This window comes from Nerophis lumbriciformis, linkage group LG31, assembly GCF_033978685.3.
Source record: "Nerophis lumbriciformis linkage group LG31, RoL_Nlum_v2.1, whole genome shotgun sequence".
In the NCBI taxonomy this organism is placed as follows: domain Eukaryota; kingdom Metazoa; phylum Chordata; class Actinopteri; order Syngnathiformes; family Syngnathidae; genus Nerophis; species Nerophis lumbriciformis.
This window is the reverse complement of record NC_084578.2, coordinates 20,957,401-20,974,904: the sequence shown is the minus strand read 5'-3', so window position 1 is coordinate 20,974,904 and position 17,504 is coordinate 20,957,401. Positions and strand designations below refer to the sequence as shown.

General features: G+C 41.1%; 1 protein-coding gene across 1 annotated transcript in view; it reads right to left on the bottom strand.

Annotated features, from left to right (window-relative positions):
* Nucleotides 1-13,896: 13,896 nt before the first annotated feature.
* The window catches only part of wdr75 (WD repeat domain 75), a 43,114-nt gene continuing 39,506 nt past the window's right edge, over nt 13,897-17,504 (bottom strand). Inside the window, exons 20-21 of the mRNA XM_061926484.1 lie at nt 15,276-15,367; nt 13,897-14,770 (exon numbers count right to left, since the gene is read on the bottom strand). Coding sequence (XP_061782468.1) covers nt 14,554-14,770; nt 15,276-15,367 — 309 coding nt within the window. The 3' untranslated portion in view covers nt 13,897-14,553. The remainder of the gene's footprint in view (nt 14,771-15,275; nt 15,368-17,504) is intronic.

Here is a 17,504-nt window from a genome sequence, read left to right as displayed (position 1 = left end):
CTCTACAGAGGACGACATCTCCTCTGCATTCCACCTGAGCTTAGAACATCTGGAAGGAAAGGACACACACGTGCGGATGTTGTTCCTGGACTTCAGCTTGGCATTCAACACCATCATCCCGCAGCACTTGGTGAGCAAACTGGACCACCTTGGATTCAGTACCCCCCTATGCAACTGGCTGCTTGACTTCCTCACAGACAGACCCCAGTCTGTGAGAGTGGGCCACAACACCTCCAGTGCCATCTCCCTGAGCACCGGCTTCCCCCAGGGCTGCGTCCTGAGTCCGCTGCTGTTCACGTTGATGACCCATGACTGCTGCGCCAGGTCCACTACTAACCACATTGTGAAGTATGCGGACGACACGACAGTAGTGGGCCTCATCCGTGACAACAATGACATGGACTACAGGGAAGAGGTGAAACATCTGGTTGACTGGTGCAGAACCAACAACCTGGTCCTGAACGTCGACAAGACCAAGGAGATCATCGTTGACTTCAGGAAGCACCAGTCCAGCCACGCTCCACTCTACATCAACGGCAGAGGGGTGGAGATGGTAAGCAGCACCAAGTTCCTGGGGGTGCAGATAACTGACAATATGACCTGGTCCCTACACACCGGAGCTCTTGTAAAAAGAGCTCAGCAGCGCATGCACTTTTTGCGTCGGATGAAAAGAGCACAGCTCCCTCCCCCCATTCTCACCACATTCTACAGAGGCACTATAGAGAGCCTGCTGACCAACAGCATCTCTGTCTGGACTGGAGCCTGCAGTGCTTCAGACTGGAAGTCTCTCCAGAGAGTGGTGAGGACGGCGGAAAAGATCATCAGGACTCCTCTTCCTCCTATCCAGAAGATCGCAAAAAGTGCTGCCTGACCAGGGCTCAGAAAATCTGCAGAGACTCCTCCCACACCCACCAAGGACTGTTTTTACTGCTGAACTCTAGAAAGAGGTTCCGCAGCCTTTGTAGCAGAACCTCCAGGTTCTGTAACAGCTTCTTCCCTCAGGCCGTAAGACTCTTGAACGCATCATAATAATCCCCTCAATTCTCCCCAAAATGGATTAACTGGCTGGAATATAAAGACAATATAACATACATACATAAACGTGGATGCATATGCAAAAGTGCAATATTTTTATCTGTACAGTAATCTATTTATTTATATCTGCACCTTATTGCTCTTTTATCCTGCACTACCATGAGCTAATGCAACCAAATTTTGTTCTTATCTGTACTGCAAAGTTCAAATTTGAATGACAATAAAAAGTAAGTCTAAGTCCAAGACCTACAAACGCTGGCTGAGTAACAACAATATGAACGTTGCATGGAAATTTCTCTGCCAGTTTCTGCATCCCACAGGGATTCTTCTTTTGTGTTTCTGCACCTGCGGTTCCCACACAAGGTTGCAACATTGTTTGTCAACACTGTCTGCTCTCATTTTCTCGCACATTTGACCCTCTGATGTACTGTGTACCTACACTCTGTCCTCCTTCTGTCTAGGCCTGCTGTGTGTGTGTGTGTGTGTGTGTGTGTGTGTGTGTGTGTGTGTGTGTGTGTGTGTGTGTGTGTGTGTGTGTGTGTGTGTGTGTGTGTGTGGTACACAGAACATCAATTTCCACACACTCCAGTGGACCCGGACATCTTATATGTAATAGAAATGTGTAGGGGGGGTGTATGGTGTGTGTTCATTAAATATGTATTCTGATATATGTTTTTCACAAAAAATGAGCCAAAGCCAGTGAGTCTCAGTTTGAAAAATTAATTAATTGTATCATTTTTCTTTTAATAAAAATCGAAAACGGGTCCCACAGACTTGAACACCACACAAGGGTTAAGGGATCTATTTTACAGTCCCAGTAAAAGTAGCACATAAACAGCCATACTTGATAAGGAAATGTAGGTTGACCCAGTGGTATCACCTGACAAAAGCAGTGATCATCAAACTTGACTTGAATGCATGTTCAGTCAAAATATTGCTACTGCCAGCTGATGCACCCGCAAAAGTAAGGAAGTGGAAACTACTCATTCAAGTAGGACTGTGGGAACAAAATGCAATCTTCTAAAACTGCCTACTCACGGCTTCGGGTTTTGCTCCGTTTTATACCGAACTGTATCTTCAAAAAACGTTTAGAATTGACCCTGATTGCTAATTTTACCAGCTTTGGTGTTTTTCTGCACACACTACACAACATAACATTCGGCCTCTTTAAAATGCAATACAAAATACTGTCGCAACTAAAGCGGTTTGAACTTGGAAATCTAAGTGGACAACTGTGAAGTATTATTCACAAATACAGTGGTACCTCAAATTAAGAGATAAGAGCTAGGTCTCTCGGCTAGTTATTTTTAAAATTGCATGCAAAAAATTGGAGTTACATGCATCCCTGCCATTAGTTGGCGTAGCAAATACCACAGTGAACCATGCAATCCACGCAGAACATCTGGTCTTACTCGCTAGCAATAGCTTATAGCTGGAGATGGACATGACTTCCATTGAATTAAAGAAAGACATCACCAAAAACATGGACAACTTTGCACCATATCAAAGCAAAATGAGTGTAAGGCTAGCCAAGAATGGTCTAATAATATCTAAATGGCAAACATGTATCCATGAAAGTATGGAAAAGCTGCTGCTGGTGTGTTTGATGGAGAAGCATCTGAAGGGCAATACCGTAGAAGTCCACTCTCCAAGGTAAATACTAGAGATGTCCGATAATGGCTTTTTTGCCGATATCCGATATTGTCCAACTCTTAATTATTGATTCTGATATCAACCGATACCGATATATACAGTCGTGGAATTAACACATTATTATGCCTAATTTTGTTGTGATGCCCCGCTGGATGCATTAAACAATGTAACAAGGTTTTCCAAAAATAAATCAACTCAAGTTATGGAAAAAAAAATGCCAACATGGCAACATGACAAGGCCATATTTATTATTGAAGTCACAAAGCGCATTTTTTTTTTAACATGCCTCAAAACAGCAGCTTGGAATTTGGGACATGAGGAGGTTGAGGTGGGGTTGAGGTGGTGGTGGTGGTGGGGGGGGGGTAAGGGGTAGCGGGGGGTGTATATTGTAGCGTCCCGGAAGAGTTAGTGCTGCAAGGGGTTCTGGGTATTTGTTCTGTTGTGTTTATGTTGTGTTACGGTGCGGATGTTCTCCCGAAATGTGTTTGTCATTCTTGTTTGGTGTGGGTTCACAGTGTGGCACATATTTGTAACAGTGTTAAAGTTGTTTATACGGCCACCCTCAGTGTGACCTGTATGGCTGTTGACCAAGTATGATTTGCATTCACTTGTGTGTGTGAAAAGCCGTAGATATTATGTGACTGGGCCAGCACGCAAAGGCAGTGCCTTTAAGGCACGCCCCCAATATTGTTGTTTGGGTGGAAATCGGGAGAAATTCGGGAGAATGGTTGCCCCGGGAGATTTTCGGGAGGGGCACTGAAATTCGTGAGTCTCCCGGGAAAATCGGGAGGGTTGGCAAGTATGACTGGTAGACGCAACTGCTCTGTACTTCTCCCTACGTCCGTGTACCACTCCGTACAGCGGCGTTTTAAATAGTCATAAATTTTACTTTTTGAAACCGATACCGATAATTTCCGATATTACATTTTAAAACATTTGTCGGCCGATAATATCGGCAGTTCGATATTATCAGACATCTCCAGTAAATGCTGTAGATAAATATTACATTTTTTATTTAAAAGAAATGTTACTTGTTAAAAATTAAATGGATTTCTATTCAATTCAATGGGAAATGTTGATTAGAGATACAAATGTTTTGAGTAGAGAGCTCCGTCACAAAACCAACTAAGCTTGTAAGTGGATGCTCTAGTGTAGATGACATTTATCTAGACTGTGGTCAAACCACTTTTTTTTTTACTTGGAAAACAACTGTGTAACACCTAGGTGAAAACTTGAAAGTGCACCAGCTCCATATCAGCGATCGTTAGGTCAACTGGTGGTCCGGGGGGGCAAATCTGGCCCAGGAATGACACCATACCGGCCCCACGAGTTCAGTTCAAAGCCTGGGAGACAAACACTTTCGGAGCAAATTCCTAAAAACCGTAGAGAGCTTCCTGTTGTATAGAGGACTTGGACAGCAGTATACACACGGGCAGATCCTTGCGTTGACATTTTAGCCTTGCTAGTAAACATATAACAACGTGGTCATAACTTGTGATTTTCATAACTGAGGTGTTCCTCAAGGCACCCCTTTAGGTCCCATCTGTTTGAGCAGTGTTTTTCATTATGTGAATTATGTAACTAAGGTATTGCTGGTTTACTTCAGATGGGGTCTGATGGACTTCATCAATCTTGCTCCAACTTTCTCTGATTGCTGTTGTCGGATCAGCTTTGCAGGTTGGAGCCTTGCCGTGGACCATTTTCTTCAATTTCTACCACAGATGTTTGATTGGACTGAGATCCGGACTATTTGCAGGCCATGACATTGATCTATGTATCTTTCTTCATAGAAAGTCTTCAATTTTTGGTTTATGGCAAGATGCATTATTCTCAGGGCATGCAATCGATCGCAACTGGAATCCAAGTCGAAGACTAGATCTGACCAATCTGAGTCAATGAGCACAAACTGATTAAGCCAATTTGGATGAGAGGCCCAACATCCTTGAAGGCAAACCAAACAGTCCAATTTCGATCGATTGAATACCCTGACAATACAACAATATGGATGAATGAGAAACTCCATGCAGTTACGAAAATATCCACACTTTTTACTTATAGATAACTCAAAAACTATAAAAATAAAAATAAATTGATTTATTGGAATAAATATATTTTTAAAAATAAAGTAAAATGGACAATACCACTGAAAGAGTTTTTACAGTGTGGACAATATGTATTATCATACTTGCCAACCCTCCCGGATTTTCCGGGAGACTCCCGAAAATCAGCGCCTCTCCCGATAACCTCCCAGGACAAATTTTCTCCCGAAAATCTCCCGAAATTCAGGCGGAGCTGGAGGCCACGCTCCCTATAGGTTTATTGTTAGGCAGTTTCATTAACGTCCTCCCAGCGCGGTAACAACACACAACAACAGCAGTCACGTTTTCGTCTACCGTAAAGCAGTTCGTCTACCGTAAACAGCAATGTTGTGACACTCTTAAACAGGACAATACTGCCATCTACTTTACATGCATATGTGACAATAACGTCTAGGGCTTTTAGAGAGTGCCGTGCACAACTGCGCACACAACAAGGAGACGAAGCAGAATGCATCATCAGAGAGGGTGTTCAGCATGGTTAGAAAAATAGTGACAGAGAATAGAACAAGGATGGACAATTCAACCCTTAACTCAACAATGAGTAGATGAGTGTTATGTGTGTGTATATGTGTAAATAAATGAACACTGAAATTCAAGTATTTCTTTTATTTATATATATAGATATATAATAAAATAAATATATATATATATATATATAATAAAATAAATATATATATATATATATATATATATATATGTATATATATATATATATATATATATATATATATATATATATATATATATATATATATATATATATATATATATATATATATATATACATATATATATAAGAAATACTTGGTGAATTCTAGCTGTAAATATACTCCTCCCCTCTTAACCACGCCGCCAACCACGCCCCCGCCCCACCCCCGACCACGCCACCCGCCACCCGCCACCCGCCACCCGCCACCCGCCACCACCCACCTCCCGAAATCGGAGGTCTCAAGGTTGGCAAGTATGTGTATTATCATCTTAAAAAAATGATGTTATCATCCCCAAACACCCTTTCCATTGATGGAACAAGAAACGTTTCCAAATCAACATAAAATTGTGCATTTATTGAAGATGTACCGTATGTTTCGGACTATAAGGCGCATTTAAAATCCTTTAATTTTCTCAAAAATCGACAGTGCGCCTTATAACCCGGTGCGCGTAATGTACGGAATAATTCTGGTTGTGCTTACCGACCTCGAAGCAATTTTATTTGGTACATGGTGTAATGATAAGTGTGACCAGTAGATGGCAGTCACACATAAGAGATACGTGTAGACTGCAATATGACGCCAGTAAACGCCAAAAGTTTTAAATGTTCCATTGAAAATAAAGAACATTACACACGGCACTCAAGAATCCGTCAAAATGTTTTAGCATGACTTTGAAGCCGCACAGCTTGATGGATTGTCAGCCGATTACGGCTACCGTAGTCAGAGATACAAGTATTAATATGGTGTGTGTATAAGGACTGCAAAATGGCACCCATTAGCAGACATTCTCTGGCGTTTTGTTTCACAATATTATGCAAAACCAACTTTTATTACCTTCTGGTACCTGCTGATGTGTATTTAGATCTGCATAAGTCCTGAAAATTTGCGCAAGTCCGCCACTGTAGTCCGTGTCGATACCGTAGTCGATAAGCTTCTTCTTTTGCACTATCTTCTTGTTATGGGGCATTCACCCTCTGCTGTTGCCATTTCTAATATAAAGTAGCGTAAAGTTCTAACTTGTATCTCGCTATGGAAGCACTAAAAACTACCAGTGTAGTGGCTTTACATAATGCACCCACGGAACTTTAGTTATTAGAGAGTTCCGGTCGAACGTTTTTTCACGGGACTAGTGAGCCACGGATGAGGAGATGCATCCTGAAGCGACTGTCAGAAAGCGGTTTGAAGATGATCTGTAAAACATAATCTATGCAACATTTTGACCAAAGAACCACCATTACATGTTATGTAGACCACAAGGAAGTGTTTTAAATTCAGAAAAAAAATAATGTGACCCCTTTAATCCGGTGCGCCTTTTGTATGAAAATAGACCTGAATAAACCCGCTCATCGGCAGTGCGCCTTATAATCCGGTGCGCCCTATGGTCCATAAAATACAGTAATGACAGCCATCTCCCCAGTGTCATTACCTGACATTAACCCCCATATCATCAATAGCTGCGTTTCCATTACCCCGAGAAATGCACAAAACGTAAATATCGCATTAAGAAACTGGTAATAGAAACAACCATATTTTTTTTTAAAAACTCTCAAATATCGCTTATAAATGTTGGCGCTTTTTTTGAGACATTTCGATATTGACGTTTTTTGCAAAAGCATGGGACAAGCGGTAGAAAATGGGTGGATGGATGGATGATGGAAACACTTCTTTCGCATTTAGAGGGCACCTAAACACAGAACTGGCATGGCGCCAATGCAGGACAACTAGGGCAGACGGGTCGGTCGGCCGGGGTCCAGCGAGGCGGCACTGCCGCACCTCGCTGTCTCACGGGTGCCTTCCCCGCAATAAAGACCGACCCGCAAGCTTGGAGAGACCCTCATGCCCGAAGAAGTGTCAAGGGGGCCGTAAGGACTAGAGATGTCCGATAATGGCTTTTTGCCGATATCCAATATTCCGATATTGTCCAACTCTTAATTACCGATACCGATATCAACCGATACCGATATATACAGTGATGGAATTGCCTAATTTGGACAACCAGGTATGGTGAAGATAAGGTCCTTTTTTTTAAAAATTAATAAAAATTTCTTGAATAAAAAAGAAAGTAAAACAATATAAAAACAGTTACATAGAAACTAGTAATTCATGAAAATGAGTCAAATTAACTGTTAAAGGTTAGTACTATTAGTAGACCAGCAGCACGCACAATCATGTGTGCTTACGGACTGTATCCCTTGCAGACTGTATTGATATATATTGATATATAATGTAGGAACCAGAATATTAATAACAGAAAGAAACAACACCTCCAGTCAACCTCAACCCTTGACTAACACCCTCCCTCTACCACATCCCACCTCCCCGGATTGTAAATAATCAAATGTAAATAATCAAATATATATACTTGTTCTTATGCTTTCTGAGCTCACTATGTTCACTGCTCGCTGTACATATCCTACCAAGTCAGACCTACACTGTTTCAATGTCCATTTCTCTGATGATGCAATTGTTGATGACTGAAGTGCTGATATCAACTAAACCCTCCTCATCCCACCCCCCCCGGATTGTAAATATTGTACATAATGTAAATAATTCAATGTATATACTCCATACTTGCCAACCTTGAGACCTCCGATTTCGGAAGGTGAGGGGTGGGGGGCGTGGTCGGGGTGGGGCGCGGGCGTGGCTAAGAGGGGAGGAGTATATTTACAGCTAGAATTCACCAAGTCAAGTATTTCATATATATATATAATAAAATATATATATATATATATATATATATATATATATATATATATATATATATATATATATATATATATATATATATATAATAAAAAAAATATATATATACATATATATATATATATATATATATATATAGCTAGAATTCACTGAAAGTGAAGTATTTTCTTATATATATATATATATATATATATATATATATATATATATATATATATATATATATATATATATATATATATATATATATATATATCAAGAGGGACAGAGACAGCACACAGTGCATGTGGATCACATGTTACCATGGCGAGAAAACATGGAAAAACTGCCAGTTATCTAGTCTCCTTCCAGTTGCAGAAAATGTGCCATCAGTACAACTGGACAGTGCTGTTTCAGTTCCATCATCAGGACCATCAGTGAGTCAGACACAAACTAGTGTCATCATTGAACCAGATTCAAGTGCTGCTGAGTTGCCATCATCAGAACCCAGATCACCCACAACAAAAACCCCACCAGTGATCCGCAGGTACCCAGTAAGGTTTCGAGTACCACCAAAAAAACTGAATCTCTGAAGACAGTATAAAAATCTGTGTTAAAGATGTACAAATACTGTTTGTATAATAAGCATGTTATTGTTTACAAATGAGGGTTAAGAGTTCAGTACTAAAAAAAAAGAATGTGGCTTAGTACAGTTTTTTAATTGAGCTGCTGCATTTTTTGGTTGGGTAGTTTATTTATTTTGAGTAACTTCTACATTTATAAAAGGGGAGGAATGTAATAGAGTGATCTATGTTTGTCTGTTGCCATCTCCTGGTGAATGTCGGCTATAGCGTACTGGGGTTACTTTTTGGTTGGCCAACGATTTACGTGGTGTTGTGCACCTGACGTCAAGTGTGTGAGTCTGTTCTGAAGTCTACAGTAAAGAGACGTACTTCATCACCTCGCCTGGTTATTGCCTCCAACTCAATATATTACAACAACATTGCTCCATGCGGACCCTCCAGGTCCGCATGGAGCTGGAGGGGGCGTGGCCTCCAGGTCCGCCTGAATTTCGGGAGATTTTCGGGAGAAAATTTGTCCCCGGAGGTTTTCGGGAGAGGCGCTGAATTTCGGGAGTCTCCCGGAAAATCTGGGAGGGTTGGCAAGTATGATATACTCTGATGATTAATTTGTGTGATGACTGTATTATGGTGATAGTATATATTTGTACCATGAATTGATTTACGTGGACCCTGACTTAAACATGATACACTAATTGTAAGTGTATCATGTGTTTTTTATCCATCCATCCATCCATCTTCTTCCGCTTATCCGAGGTTGGGTCGCGGGGGCAGCAGCCTAAGCAGGGAAGCCCAGACTTCCCTCTCCCCAGCCACTTCATCCAGCTCTTCCTGTGGGACCCCGAGGCGTTCCCAGGCCAGCCGGGAGACATAGTCTTCCCAACATGTCCTGGGTCTTCCCCGCGGCCTCCTACCGGTCGGACGTGCCCTAAACACCTCCCTAGGGAGGCGTTCGGGTGACATCCTGACCAGATGCCCGAACCACCTCATCTGGCTCCTCTCGATGTGGAGGAGCAGCGGCTTTACTTTGAGCTCCCCCCGGATGGCAGAGCTTCTCACCCTATCTCTAAGGGAGAGCCCCGCCACCCGGCAGAGGAAACTCATTTCGGCCGCTTGTACCCGTGATCTTGTCCTTTCGGTCATAACCCAAAGCTCATGACCATAGGTGAGGATGGGAACGTAGATCGACCGGTAAATTCAGAGCTTTGCCTTCCGGCTCAGCTCCTTCTTCACCACAACGGATCGATACAGCGTCCGCATTACTGAAGACGCCGCACCGATCCGCCTGTCGATCTCACGATCCACTCTTCCCTCACTCGTGAACAAGACTCCGAGGTACTTGAACTCCTCCACTTGGGGCAAGATCTCCTCCCCAACCCGGAGATGGCACTCCACCCTTTTTCGGGCGAGAAAAAGCTGTTTTTTATGTTGATTTAACAAAAAACAAAACAAAAAAAACGATATCGATAATAAAAAAAACGATACCGATAATTTCCGATATTACATTTTAAAGCATTTATCGACATCTCTAGTAAGGACGTTGCCTTTGCGCGATCACCCGCTTGCCTTGGTCTTCTATTGACGTCACGGCAACAGCAGTGGCTGCAATATCTTCCTCAAAGTGGAGTCTCGCGGGATGAGAATTTACGAGAATTACACCTCATGACGCAAAACACCCTTTAATGGAAACACCTACAAGTCGCAAACATACTTTATCCAAATTTTAGAAATATCGCTATTATATGTTGGCCCTGTGATAAGGTGGCGACTTGTCCAGGGTGTACACCGCCTTCCGCCCGTGTGCAGCCGGGATAGGCTCCAACACCCCCCGCCACCCAGAACGGGACAAGCAGTAGAAAATAGATGGATGGGCAATTATTTTGCAAAACAACTGCAATGGAAATGCAGCTAAAGACTGTGGAATTGTGCACGTTTTCTTCAGGCAGTCATCTTCATAAATCTCATTGGAAAAGCACCAAACAAAAGTTCCAGTATCATCACCTTGCCCAATGCAGATTTACAATTCTTCACAGAATATGACTTTTATCCAGTCATTCATAGTCCACAATTACTTTTCCTTAACCCAGTGTAAACTAGTTTTTGTCTGTGTGTTAATGACTGCTTTCGTTGGGCTTTTTTGTATTTAAATCCCATTTCCTTCAGGCCGTTTCTTACAGTTCTGTCAGACGGTGACCAGTTTCCACCACATTTTCTGTTTTGACGCTTTGATGTTTTCCTTGGTCTACCAGTATGCTTGCCTTTTACAGCCTTCCCATGTTTGTACTTGGTGCGGATTTTAGACAATCAACATCTTTTGCAACATTGCGTGATGATTGACCTTTTTGAAGTGTGCCAACCCTCTCCTTTGTTTCAACTGACATCTCTTGTGTCGAAGACATGATTCATGTCAATCCACTTGGTGCAACAGCTCACCAAGGGGTGAACACTCCTTTTTAACTGCTGACTAATCTCCTTTTTTCTACAAAATGTTACGACTGAATGAACATTACCCGAGTCTGGTGATTCCATACTTGTAAAGAAAATGTAATGTATAGCAACACAAAAGGAAACACCGGTCTGGTGGTTTTAAAACGTCACTTTCCTCAAATGAAAATTAATCCCAATTTAAATAAATGTAATCAGCCATTGCAAATTAATGTATTTTTATGCCAATCACACTGGCACTATTTATTTTTGGTGCCCCAAGCGGCTAGCAGCTGTGTCTCCAAACAGTGTTGCCCCAGCCCCCTAAATAATCACTTCCATTACGACAAATAAATTGCATTTTGTAGTTTGTTGCGTATCGTTGTCATGTATATTATCACTGGAGGACGAGCCTTGACACAATGAGAGCAAGCCCGAAGCAAGTATGCTAATAGCTAAGCTAACTGCTAAGCTAGCTTGGAACAACACTAGGAAATAATTGCTAAGTATTCTTTAAAGAAGGGCAAACATTTAAATGAGTAATAGAGTCATTGTTGCTTTTGTTTACTTGTAAACTATTGACTTTTTTTTTGGTTAAATACAAACCCCGTTTCCATATGGGTTGGGAAATTGTGTTGGATGTAAATATAAACGGAATACAATGACTTGCAAATCCTTTTCAACCCATATTAAATTGAATGCACTACAAAGACAAGATATTTGATGTTCAAACTCTAAACTTTTTTTTTTTTTTTTTTTGCAAATAATTAACTTAGAATTTCATGGCTGCAACACGTGCCAAAGTAGTTGGGAAAGGGCATGTTCACCACTGTGTTACATCACCTTTTCTTTTAACAACACTCAATAAACGACTGGGAACTGAGGAAACTAATTGTTGAAGCTTTGAAAGTGGAATTCTTTCCCATTCTTGTTTTATGTAGAGCTTCAGTCGTTAAACAGTCCGGGGGTCTCCGCTGTCGTATTTTACGCTTCATAATGCGCCACACATTTTCAATGGAAGACAGGTCTGGACTGCAGGTGGGCCAGGAACGTACCCGCACTCTTTTTTTACGAAGCCACGCTGTTGTAACACGTGCTGAATGTGGCTTGGCATTGTCTTGCTGAAATAAGCAGGGGTGTCCATGAAAAAGACGGCGCTTAGATGGCAGCATATGTTGTTCCAAAACCTGTATGTACCTTTCAGCATTAATGGTGCCTTCACAGATGTGTAAGTTACCCATGCCTTGGCCACTAATGCACCCCCACACCATCACAGATGCTGGCTTTTGAACTTTGCGTCGATAACAGTCTGGATGGTTCGCTTCCCCTTTGGTCCGGATGACACGATGTCGAATATTTCCAAAAACAATTTGAAATGTGGACTCGTCAGACCACAGAACACTTTGCGTGAGTCCATATTAGATGATCTCGGGCCCAGAGAAGCCGGCGGCGTTTCTGGATGTTGTTGATAAATGGCTTTCGCTTTGCATAGTAGAGCTTTAACTTGCACTTACAGATGTAGCGACCAACTGTATTTAGTGACAGTGGTTTTCTGAAGTGTTCCTGAGCCCATGTGGTGATATCCTTTAGAGATTGATGTCGGTTTTTGATACAGTGCCGTCTGAGAGATCGAAGGTCACGGCCATTCAATGTTGGTTTTTGGCCATGCCGCTTACGTGGAGTGATTTCTCCAGATTCTCTGAACCTTTTCATGATATTATGGACCGTAGATGTTGAAATCCCTAAATTTCTTGCAACTGCACTTTGAGAAACGTTGTTCTTAAACTGTTTGACTATTTGCTCACGCAGTTGTGGACAAAGGGATGTACCTCGCCCTATCCTTTCTTGTGAAAGACTGAGCATTTTTTGGGAAGCTGTTTTTATACCCAATCATGGCACCCACCTGTTCCCAATTTGCCTGCACACCTGTGGGATGTTCCAAATAAGTGTTTGATGAGCATTCCTCAACTTTATCAGTATTTATTGCCACCTTTCCCAACTTATTTGTCACGTGTTGCTGGCATCAAATTCTAAAGTGATTATTTGCACAAAAAAAAAAAAGTTTATCAGTTTGAACATCAAATATGTTGTCTTTGTAGCATATTCAACTGAATATGGGTTGAAAATGATTTGCAAATCATTGTATTCCGTTTATATTTACATCTAACACAATTTCCCAACTCATATGGAAACAGGGTTTGTAATTTTATGTAATAAAAGAGAATAACATAACTAGTTTAAATATTGTGGTGATAGTTATACGTCAATAGCACTCATAAATAAATGGAAGAATGTAGTTAGTACATGTGATGAATGATCATGATCAGTATAGTCAGCATAAAACCAGAATTGGAACCTCTCTAAATTCATCTAATTTGTGTGAATCTCCTTTTCTTTAAGTACCACCCATTTGTCGTATGCTTCAAATGTATACTTTCAAAAGTGCATGTTATTAATGTTCAAAAAAAGAGAACACTTTCTAAGGCCTTGTTCACACTGCAGGTCAATTCCGATTTTTTGGCCCATATGCGACCTGTATCGGATTTTTCACGTCTGTGTGAACAGTGCAATTCACAAAATGTTCATATCCGACATAGGCCTGTTTCATATGTAGAAATAAATCGGATTTATATGCAATGCGTCCTCAATGTGAACGCTCCCGCGCTCCGGTCGCATTCATCCTACAGAACGTCATCAAAATTATTCGCCAAAATAGACGGTTATAAAATAAATAGTTTCAGATCAGAAAACGGGTGACAATAAAATGTTTTCGGAACTCACATGAAACTTCCACCACACACACAAGACACGCTCTTCAAGCAGACATCCAAGCAAAATATACTGTAAAACAGCGATAGTCAAAATACTTGTCCTCTTCATTCTTAATCTTCTGAGCGCAATATTCGGTTCAGAAAATGTTGACTTTAATTGCACAAAATACTTGAAATTGCCACAAAATGCGCCAGCACTGAGACCGACAAGAGTGGAAGCCATGTGCGCATACGGGTCAGATTGCATTCACATTAGAAATCACATTTTCTTTAATGTGAACAGCCACTAAAAAGATCTGGTTTGACAAAAAAATACAAATTGGACATAGGAACATGCAGTGTGAACGTAACCTAAATGTTGAGGTTACTTAGTGGAATTCCAATCCACGTACCTGGTCTTAAAAGTAAAAACATGTTACTATGAAAAAAACACAAATAATATTTATTGCAAAATAAATCAATAAAAATGACAAATATTCAATGTGACGTTCTCATTTCTGTTGTTCAGTTCATGCAATTTCATGTTCGCAGTCCAAATAATGATAACCAAATGTTGGGAAGGGAATAATTAAGTCCAGCAGTGACAGTCTGATGGTTGTTAGCAGTCCAGAATGCTGCTCAGCCAGCTGTGGTCAAGTTTTTTCACTCTCCTCAGTTCTTTGGCCTGTGCTCTCGTTAGAGGGGGGGCTGCAGATTGTGCTGCCTCACCTTCCACCGACGCCTGCTTGGGTCTCGAGACTGCGGATTCCATTTCCTCCTCCGAGTCCTCTTCCTCTTTCTCGCTTTCCATTTCCTCATCTGCATGCTTTTCTTCTCTGAGGGCATGGGAAACAACCAGGGGTTAGCATGAGTCTGCACATTTTCAGTTATAAACAAGTATTTCCACGTGATGTGCCTCAGGTTCAGTTGAAAATTGTGAAATTGAATACACATTCCTACGGAACGCCAAGCAAAACAAATAAATTGGTCTTTGTTCAGTTCTCCAAGGGACAGAACATATTTAAAACGTGTCTAATCTTTGGATTTGTAAGGCTGGGGACGGCGTGGCGCATTTGGCAGAGTGGTCGTGCCAGCAACCTGAGGGTTCCTGGTTCAATCCCCACCGTCTACCAACCTCGTCACGTCCGTTGTGTCCTTGAGCAAGACCCGTCACCCTTGCTCCTGATGGGTCGTGGTTAGGGCCTTGCATGGCAGCTTCCGCCATCAGTGTGTGAATGTGTGGGTGAATGTGGAAATAGTGCCAAAGCGCTTTGAGTACCTTGAAGGTAGAAAAGCGCTATACAAGTATAACACATTTACCATAATCAAAGGGTAACTGACCTGGAGTCAGTGACAGAGATGAGCAGGGACTGTACAAACATGGAGCAGAGGAAAGGCGTCGAGGGGAGGACGTGAGCTGGGGTCTGCAGAAGCTGTCAACGATAAAAAAAGAGTCAAAGTATTGTCAGGCAACATTTTAACGTCATTATTTAGGATGGACATACGAGAGAACATATATATTTTCAAACATGCTATTTTAGTCTTTATTTGAAGGGACAATGCACAGAAACATTAAGCTCAAAGACCGATATGTTCTGCACCAGATTATAGCTAAATAGCTCATTTCCATCTGCAGTCCCTGGCAATAAAATTATCAGAATGAGAAGAGTTTTTATTGCCATTGTTTGAGAATAGGTTCACAAACGAGGAATTTTACTTGGCGCAATCGGGCAACATAAAACACATAACACAGAATAGGTAATAACATGAGCTGAACAATAAAATTATACTATAGTATGTTCACGTTTGTAAAAACAACCATGGTAATGTCAATTCTGTTTCAATACCAGCAGAATAATGCTGTTCAAATGAGATGTTGTCACATTGTTCTCCTTCAGGCCACAAGCCAACTGAATTAAAGATTAAATTTAAGATGTGCTCAATCCAAAATCACACACAATTACCAGGATTTGTATAGCTTCATTCTTCAAGTAATCTGTGGTAGTACCTCAACCTAAGAGTGTTCTGCGATAATAGCTACCGTATTTTTCGGACTATAAGTCACAGTTTTTTTCATAGTTTGGCCGGGGGTGCGACGTATACTCAGGAGCGACTTGTGTGTGAAATTATTAACACAGTACCGTAAAATATCATAAAATATTATTTAGCTCATTCACGTAAGAGACTAGACGTATAAGATTTCATGGGATTTAGCGATTAGGAGTGACAGATTGTTTGGTAAACGTATAGCATGTTCTATATGTTATAGTTATTTGAATGACTCTTACCATAATATGTTACGTTAACATACCAGGCATGTTCTCAGTTGGTTATTTATGCCTCATATAACGTACACTTATTCCTGTTGTTCACTATTCTTTATTTATTTTAAATTGCCTTTCAAATGTCTATTCTTGGTGTTGGGTTTTATCAAATAAATTCCCACCAAAAATGCGACTTATACTCCAGTGCGACTTATATAGGTTTTTCCCCTTCTTTATTATGCATTTTCGGCCCGTGCGACTTATACTCGGAAAATACGGTAATTGTTATGTTTTAAGTTACAAGCAAACATTTGAATTAAAAGCATCCCTGCCATTATTTGGCATAGCAAATTCCAGTGAACCCGGTAAGAGCATCTAGTCTTACTCGCTTGCATTAGCTTATAGCTAGAGATCTATATTGGATGGATGATATTGATTGAATTAAAGAAAGACATCAAAAACATGACATGCCGTAGCAATTCGAGCGTAGCAATGCTGGTCTGCACCATACTTAAGCAGAATGAGTCTAATGCCAGCCAAGAATGTTAAAATACTATAAATTCTGGACCATAATCCGCTACTTTTTTCCTATGCTTTGATCCTCTTAAAAAAGCTTATAAAATGGTGCGGCCAATTTTCAGATTTTCTTGGCTGACGGCCATAATGCAAATAGTAAAAAAACAAAAAAAACAAGCAAAGACACTGAAAAGATGTGTCTTTTTTTGTGCTGTGGCACCATTTTTTGGACGAGTTCGCTCACTGCAGGGGCTGCGGGGTGAACGTCTACAGTATTTCCTTCTGCTTAGTGCCTTGAAGCGGAAGTACAAGTGCCGTTCCGTCTTCTAACCGTCCATGCCGTTTCTACTCGTATGGATTCTTCATTCATTACTAAAAGCAATGTTTGTAAGTAGGGCTGGGCGATATATCGATATACTCGATATATCGCGGGTTTGTCTCTGTGCGATATAGAAAATGACTATATCGTGATTTTCGAGTTTACGTTCTCACGCAGTTGCTTTTAGCTGCGGGGCATTAAACTGCATTAAACCGTTTCTCACTCTTTCCTGTGTCTACTTCTCAGAGACTTTAAAACAAGCGCACCTTCTTACATACGTCACATACTGTCACGTGAGCAACGTCACACGCTCCCGCGGAGCAGACAAGTAGCGACATGGTAACATTAGCTCTGATGCTAACAGCTAACGGTGTGGTTTGAGTGGTAATACGAGAGGAAGAAGGTGCGAATCTGGTAACAAATGAAGGAATAATTAATTCCCAAAAAAAACAGCACGGGGTCCATCGTCTG